At 40.1% G+C, this 9,008-nt stretch overlaps 1 protein-coding gene across 1 annotated transcript in view; it reads left to right on the plus strand.

Moving 5' to 3' along the window:
• The window catches only part of MCCC2 (methylcrotonoyl-CoA carboxylase 2), a 79,569-nt gene that overhangs the window by 30,334 nt on the left and 40,227 nt on the right, over positions 1-9,008 (plus strand). Inside the window, exon 7 of the mRNA XM_017527601.2 lies at positions 4,961-5,074. Coding sequence (XP_017383090.1) covers positions 4,961-5,074 — 114 coding nt within the window. The remainder of the gene's footprint in view (positions 1-4,960; positions 5,075-9,008) is intronic.

The following is a 9,008-nucleotide window of genomic DNA, read 5'->3' on the forward strand; positions in this document are numbered from 1 at the left end:
CTCACATATTCCGTAAATATATAGACCTACTGTGTATCCCAAAAATTAAAAATAAGAAAAAGATTTTGCCTGTTAGATACTTGTTTGAGAATTTTGACTCTTTGGTACTTTACTTATTTTTTTGACTTTTATTAAAAAAATTTTTTTACAACAGCTTTGTTGAGATATAATTCAAATATCATACAACTTACCCATGTGATGTGTACAGTTCAAAGGCTTTTAGGATGTTCACGGAGTTGCATGAATCAATATTGGAATATTTTTATCCCCCCATTAGCAGTCACTCCCCATTTCTCTCCAGTCCCCCCAGCCCGAGGCCACTAAGCTACTTTCTGTCTATAGATTTGCTTGTTCTGAACATTTCATGTAAAGGGAATCTTATATAAGTGGTCTTTTGTGACTGGTTTCTTTCACTTAACACAATGGTTTCCAGGTTAATCCATGTCTTGCTCCTGGTTTTCCTTCACTCTCTGGGATGGCACAGAAAGTTGTACATATTCCTGCAGTATGTTTCATAACCTGTTCATGAAAAAAAAAGTTCTATATGTGGTCTGCCGTCTCTGGAATAGTTGAACAGTTCACAGATAGATTCTTGAAGAACATCAATAAAAAAGTGCTTCCAAACAAAGTCATCTCAAGTCTTCAGATGTACTTCAATTGTAGTAACTTAAGATGGATGTTTTTTGATCGCTGTATTAATTGTTCTATTGCAGCAAAACAAATTGTCCCAAAACTTGGGTGGTGTAAACAAGATATATTGATTATCTCGAAGTTTCTGTGGGTTGGGAGTATGGGCTCAGCATAGCTCTGGGTCTCTCACGTGGCTGCAGTTATCTCGGGGCTTGACTAGGAAGGACCCACCTCCTGGCTCACTCCCATGGCTGTTGGCAGGGTCCAGCTCTTTGCACGCCTCAGTTTCTTACTGGCCAGAGGCCTTCCCCAGTTGCTTGCCATACAGCCTCTCCCTAGAGCATCTCACAGCATGTCACGTGGCTTCATCAAAGCAAGAGAGAGACAAGACAAGAAAGAGGGCTAGCAAGAGCTGGCATAGGGCCAGCAGGATGGTCAACAGTTTCCCATGGCCTGACCACAGAGGTGACAACCCATCACTTGCCGTATTCTGTTTATTACAAGCAAGTCACTAGACCCACCACATACTCAAGAGGAAGGGACTGCACAGAATGTGAATACCCAAGTCAGGGGTTTTGGGGGACCATTTTAAAAGCCTGCTTACCAGAATCTCCTGTCCTTTTCTGAGCTTGTGTAGCTAGTGTCAGAGAGGTGGATTGCTGATTTCCTTGGTTGTTGAGGAACTGTGGAGAAATGTGTCAGAAGTGCCCTTAGCCATATGGTAAAATTGAAGTAGATATGCTAATAATTAGTCAGCTATTCCCTTGTGAGACTTTTCTAGATCTCGTTTCCATCCTTCTTCCCCTACTCAAATGGTATCTTAGGTATTTCCAGCTGTTACACCAAATTATCATAGACGACTGACTGTCTTAAACAAGAGACATTTTTTTCTCACAATTCTAGAGCCTGAAAGTCTCCAGAAATAAGGATATGATCATGGCCTGATTCTTGGTCAGGGCCCTGTTCCTATGTTCTCACATGGGGGCCAAAAAGGTCTCCTGTCTCTTCCTCATGTTATGAGGGCACTAATCCCATCAGAGGGCCCTACCTTGTGACCTCATCTCACCAAATTACTCTCCAAAGGCCTCCATCTCGCATACCATCACACTGGGGAGCAGGGCTTCAACAGATGAGTTCGGAGGAGACACCCACATTCAGTCCATAGTAGATGGTATGATGGTGCATTTGGTTTCATTTTTCTTTTTTTTTTCCTGTTAAAAAGTTGTTTATTGGCCGGGTGCTGTGGCTCACGCCTGTAATCCTAGCACTTTGGGAGGCCGAGGTGGGTGGATCACCTGAGGTCAGGAGTTCAAGACCAGCCAGGCCATCATGGTGAAATCCCATCTTTTTTTTAAAAAAAAAATAAGAAAAAAAAGTTGTTTATTTAAAAATACCTTCTTCCAATTCTGATTCCATATCAAATTAAATCAAGGAGTGATAGTATAGCAGTAACTCATAAAATTCATGAGTAGGGAGGATGGCAATGACCCCTTTAGCTCATTAGTATAATCTAGTAAGTAGTGAAATACAAATTCAACTCATTCACTTCTTCACAAAAAGCAAATGTAATTTGTATACTTCATATAAACTAATTTATAAAGCTTGTCTTCATATTTCAGTTTAAGTTTCAGCTGATATAAAATGCCTAAAAGACCAAGCAATGCTTTGGATTTTCTTTTCTTCTAAAATTCAAGGAAAACAGGTTTCATTTTTCTTTCCTTTTTTTTTTTTTTTGAGATGGAGTCTTGTACTGTTGCCCAGGCTGGAGTGCAATGGCGCAATCTCAGTCCACTGCAATCTCCGCCTCCTGGGTTCAAGCAGTTCTCCTGCCTCAGCCTCTCTAGTAGCTGGGACTACAAGTGTGCACCACCATGCCCAGCTCAGGTTTCATTTTTCTTACTTTGCCTGCCTCCCTCCCTCCCTACTCTTCCTCCTTGCCCCTCCTCCCCGCTCTCTGCTCTCCCTCCTCTCCCTCTTCCCCTCCCCATCCCCTTTTCCCCCTCTCTCCCTCCCCTCTCCCTCCCTCCCTCCCTCCTTTCCTTTCTCTTCCCTTCTCCTCCCTTCTCTTCCCTTTTTTTGATGGAGTCTTGCCTTGTTGGCCCAGGCTGAAGTACAGTGACACGATCTCAGCTCACTCCAACCTCTGCCTCCCAGGTTAAGTGATTCTACTACCTCAGCCTCCTGAGTAGCTGGGTTCACAGGCATGTGTCACCGCGCCCGGCTAATTTTTATATTTTTAGTAGATACTGGGTTTCGCTGTGTTGGCCAGGCTGGTCTTGAAGTTCTGGCCTCAAGTGATCCTCCCACCTCGGCCTCCCAAAGTGCTAGGATTATAGGCATGAGTCACCGCAGCCAGCCTGTCTTACCGTTTCAACACAATAATTCCTCTTCTTCTGTTTCCTCCCCCACTTCCCTCCCTCATCTTTGTCTTTGAATTCTTGCTGACAGTTGCTTTCCTTCCCTTCCTTTTGCTCTCTGGTTGTCTTCATGGGACTCTGCCATGCCTGTTTAGTTTTTTAGGTATTATTTTTGAAAACTCCTCCCTTTTAGATTTGACATCGCTGTGGCTCTTCTGTTAAGTTTCTTGACTGTTTTTCTATTTGGGTACTGAAATAGTTTGAGCTGAACTCAGTGTTCTGGTACAGAGAACAGGATGCTAAGGTAAAATTGTGTCCTTTGCTTCCCACAGAAACTTGAAAGAGAAAGCCCATAAAATACTTCAAACATGCAGAAAGTATACAGAATAATAGAGCTGAATACTTGTGTGCTCACTACCTGGATATGTTAAGTGCTAACATTACATTTTGTCATTTTTGCCACAGATTTGAAAAGAACAAACTCATTTAATAAGTTTATCCATTCAAAATGTGTTGATGGACATGTTGGTTATTTACATATTTTGGCTATTGTGACACTGCTACGTGAGTGTTTCCCTGTGCTCATAGGCAGGTTTATGTAGCCATAGATATCTGTAACACAAACTTCTGGGTAATTGATAAGAAAAACCATAAGTGATTGATAAGCAAAACATCAAGTGATAAACACTTCTGTAATATGTTGACAAATAAATGTTGAAGCCACTTTTAATAACATACATGAACACTTTAGATGAGGAAGAATGCTTTTTGTGTTCGCCATTTGGTTGGAAAAATGTTAACTCATGTTACCTTTCATCTTTTCGTTAATACTAGTATGGCATGCTGTTTTTCCAAACAGATATGTACATGCCTGTAAGGAAAACTGATGGAATATTGGAATTGGTAGCAAAAATTGCTTTCATATGATAATTTATAAAAATATCCATTATATGCTTTATTTTTCTTTGGTGATATTGTTTATTCCTATTTAGGAGTCATCAGCCAAACTTCTATTTATTGTTATTTGTACCATACTAATTTCTGAGCAAGATTTTTTAAAGCTTTTTATTATGGAAAATTTTAAACACACAAAACTAGAGAAAGTAGTACTGTGAACCCTATCTACACATCACTCAGCTTCAATACAATCGACTTTTCTTTTGAGCAAGGCTTTGTTTGTTTGTTTGTTTGTTTTGAGACAGAGTTATACTCTGTTGCCAGGTGCCAGGCTGGAGTGCAGTGGCGCGATTTCAGCTCACTGTAACCTCCGTCTCCCGGGTTCAAGCAATTCGCCTGCCTCAGCCTCCCGAGTAGCTGGGACCACAGGTGCGCGTCACCACGCCTAGCTAATTTTTGTATTTTTTAGTATAGATGGGGTTTCACCATGATCTCAATCTCTTGACCTCGTGATCCGCCCGCCTCGGCCTCCCAAAGTGCTGGGATTACAGGCGTGAGCCACTACGCCCGGCCTGAGCAAGGTTTTAAAGTGCAATCTTAACATTAGTTTTATATTTAGAAAGTATTACATCCAGGGTAACACAAAATATTAATAATACCCATTTGAAGAGTTATTTCAGTGTTCCTGTGAGGTAAGTGGCAAATGTTTAGAGGACTTATGATTAGTCACAAAAGTTGTCCTTTTAATACAGTTTTGCAAAATTATGGGTATATTGTGGGTTTCTTCTCTCCATTAGTTTCTCAGGCCTGTAGTCTTATCAGACCAGTCTACTCTCTGACAGGAAGATTGTCCATAAGCTTTGTAAAAATGAGACATAAGCTCTTCAAAATGTTTTGATACAAGAAGTCAGAAAACTATTTCAAACATTTAGAGGACTTCATTTTAAAAATGATGTTCAGGGACCAACCAGTCATGTCCCCTGGTCACTGCAGTGTTTGTGGGATTCTGGATCAAACACTATACAAGTCACTGCGTGAGCTGCATCTCATGTGTTTATCATGTGCTTGGATTCCAGATCGCAGTAGTCATGGGCTCCTGCACCGCAGGAGGAGCTTATATGCCTGCCATGGCCGATGAAAACATCATCGTACGCAAGAAGGGTACAATTTTCTTGGGAGGACCCCCCTTGGTAAGAAAATAGGAACGCTGGTTGATAGAAATTAAATATAACATAAAATACACCATTTTAAGTATTTTTTTGATGTTGAAAAAAATATTGTGCTAAAATATGCATAACAAAACCGTTTTAACTGTTGTTCGGTGACATTTAATACATTCATATTGTTGTGCAACCATCACTACCATCCATCTCAAGAACATTTTCATCTTCCCCAACTTGAAATTCTCCCTATTTCTGTCACCTCTGCCACCTTGGCACCACCATTCTACTTTCTGTCCTTATGAGTTTATTCTAGGTACCTCACATGTAAGTGGAATCATTTAATATCTGTCCTTTTATGATTGACGTATTTCACTTAGCAAAACATCTTCAGAGTTCTTCTGTATTGTAGCAGATGTCAGAGTGTCCTTCATTGTTAAGGCTGGGTAGTGTTCCATTGTATGTATACACTATATATTGTTTATTCATTCATTCCATCAATTGATATTTGGGTTGCTTCCACTCTTGGGCTATTATGCATAATGCTGCTATGAACATGGGTGTACACATCTCTGTTCAAGTTCCTGCTTTTATTTCTTTTGGGTATATGCCTGGAACTGAAATTGTTGGATCATATGAAATTCTATGTTTAATTTTTTAAGGAATCACTTCATTCCTTTTTATGGCTGAATAATATTCCACTGTATGGATGTGCTGTGCTTTATCCATTCATCAGTTAATGGACATTTAGGTTGCTTCTGCTTTTGAGTTTTTTTTGTTTTTGTTTTTGTTTTTGTTTTTGTTTTTGAGAGAGAGTCTCACACTGTTGCCCAGGCTGGAGTGCAGTGGCGTGATCTCAGCTCACTGCAGTCTTCGCCTCCAGGTTCAAGTGATTCTCCTGCCTCAGCCTCCCAAGTAGCTGGATTACAGGTGCCTGCCATCACTCCCAGCTAATTTTTGTATTTTTAGTAGAGATGGGGTTTCACCATGTTGGCCAGGCTGGTCTTTAACTCCTGACCTCAGGTGGTCTGCCTGCCTCAGCCTCCCAAAGTTCTGGGATTACAGGTGTGAGCCACTGCACCCGGCCGAAGCATCTTTTCATATGCCTATTGGCCATTTGTATGTCTTCCTTGGAGACATGTCTGTTCAGGTCCTTTGCTTATTTTTAAATTGGGCTAGTTGTCTTTTTATTTGGTTGTAAGAATTCTATGTATATTCTGAATACAAGTCCCTTATTAGATTTGCAAATATTTTTGCTCATTCTGTGGGTTGTTGTTTTCACTTTTTAGTGATGTCTTCCTTTGAAGCATACAAGTTTTAAATTTTGATCACATCCAGTTCATGTATTTTTTCCTTTGGTTGCTTTTGCTTTTGGTGTCATATCCCAGAAGGCTTTGTTCAACCCGAGGTCATGAAGATTTACTCCTCTGTTTTCTTCTGAGAGTTTTATAATTTTAGCTCCTGTATTTGGGTTCATGATCCATTTTGAGTTTAGTTTTTGGGTGTGGGATAAAGAAAGGGTCTAGCATTGCTCTAATGTGGATATGCAGTTGTTCCGGCATCATTAGGTGAAAGGACTCTCCTTTCCCCATTGAATGGTCTTGGCAGAAAAAAATTTTACTTATTTTTTCCTTTATCTCAGCTATATTATTGTTTGACTCAAGGTCAATAACAAGTTGATAAGTTGTTAAGAGAAAGCAGTAAGTTTCCTACAGTATATTAACTTTTGTGTAAAATGGAGGGAAATATACATTTGTATGCTTGTATATGAATAAAGAAGTTCTAGAAAAGTTACATAAATACTACTTAAAATGTAGAGGAGAGGAAGCAGAGTGGAAGAAGGACCTTTGATTTTTTTTGAGCCTGAGGCTGGACGCAGTGGCTCACACCTGTAATTAAACAGCAGTTTGGGAGGCCGAGGCGGGCAGATCACGTGAGCTCAGGAGTTCAAGACCAGCCTGGCTAACATGGTGAAACTCCATCTTTACTAAAAATACAAAAATCAGTCGGGCATGGTGGTGCGCACCTGTAATCTCAGCTACTCTGGAGGGTGAGGCAGGAGAATTGCTTCAACCTGGGAGGTGGAGATTGCAGGGAGCTGAGATTGCGCTATTGCACTCCAGCCTAGGCAACAGAGCGAGACTCCATCTCAAAAAAGAAGAAAGAAAGAAACAGAAAAGGACAAGTAAATGTTCTACTTCTATGAAATATTGAGAGTAGACAAATTCATAGAGGCCAAAGTAGATTAGTTGTTGCCAGGGACTGGGAGGAGGGTGGAATGGTGCTGCTAATGACGATGGGGTTTCTTCTGGGAGTGATGAAATTTTCTGGAATTGGGTAGTGGTGATGGTTGCACAACTTTGTGAATATACTAAAAGCCACAGAATTGTGTGCTTTAAAATAGTGAATTTTATGGTATGTGAATTCTATCTGAAAAAGTCTGTTGTTTCAAAAATTTGTCCAAGAATCATCTTTGGTTATGGAATACTAATACACATTCACTAGAAAACATGTGTTAAATAGAGCTTATCCTTTGGTGTAAAATAAGTATATTTTCCAAGACAGTGTTAATTTTTAATAACTTTTATTGAGGATCAGGTAGGCCTGAAGGGCTGCCATTTCAAATGTAAAAGTCTCAAGGCATTATTTTAACAGCCTGCAGCATTATTACTATTATTGTTTTAACATATCTCTTGTATGTGAGAGCTGTCATTTGTTTTTTTTTTTTTTAAGACGGAGTTTCACTCTTGTTACCCAGGCTGGAGTGCAATGGCGTAATCTCGGCTCACCGCAACCTCCGCCTCCTGGGTTCAGGCAATTCTCCTGCCTCAGCCTCCTGAGTAGCTGGGATTACAGGCACGTGCCACCATGCCCAGCTAATTTTTTGTGTTTTTAGTAGAGACGGGTTTCACCATGTTGACCAGGATGGTCTCGATCTCTTGACCTCGTGATCCACCCGCCTCGGCCTCCCAAAGTGCTGGGATTACAGGAGCCACTGTGCCCGGCCAGCTGTCATTTGTTAATGAGAGGAAAGTGCACTCAGAATTTACCTTTGTCTAGTAAAAGGCACAAACTTTCATGGGCCGTTCTTATTTATTTTTTGACTAGAAAATAAGTAAAGATATGATTAAAATTGAAAGCATCTTTTTGGAAATATAGGCAGATCATAATGGTGGAATAACATGAAGGGTTTTGGAGAGAAGATTTTTTCTCAAGGTCAGTAGTTACAATGCCCATTCAGTTAACTTGTACATTACAAAGAAGACGCTTGGCAGCCAGGGAAGCCTGAAGTTCTGCTGGAGAACTGGATCCCATCCAGCAATCCACCTTTGAAAGACCACGTTCAGGAGGAGAAAAAATGCAGCAGCAGCAGCAGCCTCATCCGTTAGAGAATTCTAAATTCTGACACGCGTTTTACTGAAAGTTGAGAAAGGGCTTGGAGGGTTTGCACGTAGTGTGGGGTTTAGTTGCTGTAGGTTTTAGTAGCTTAAAGTGGTTGAAAAAAATGGATAGTAACACAAGTTTCTGAAGGAGCTTTTTGTTCTCCTGTCTTTTGTTTATCTTTTGAACTTGCCATTTAGTCGAATGAGCTGTTTTAATTTTGTCTGACTTCTATCATCTTTGCACCTATCACACTATCAAAGAGTTGTGGGTGTTCAATAAATATTAACCGATGACAAATTCTTATTTTTTTGGTGGATATTAGTCAGATCCCTGAAAATAAATATAATTTTATCTGTTTTTTATTCCTTTTTGCAACTTTAAATATCCATACACCTCTTATAATTAGTTATTTTCTGGACTGAATGTTATTTTACACTAAATGTTTTGGAAGAAAGAGAACCAAGAATTTAGTTCTGGGGGTGGAATAATTGGAGGTGAAAATTTTAACTAACTCTCTCTGCAGAAGGATATTTTATTTAAGACAAAGCTTTTGATGTGGTGAGTAATAAGTTGTTTCTAT

The sequence above is a fragment of the Cebus imitator genome, unplaced genomic scaffold (genome assembly GCF_001604975.1).
Source record: "Cebus imitator isolate Cc_AM_T3 unplaced genomic scaffold, Cebus_imitator-1.0 Scaffold50, whole genome shotgun sequence".
Lineage (NCBI taxonomy): Eukaryota > Metazoa > Chordata > Mammalia > Primates > Cebidae > Cebus > Cebus imitator.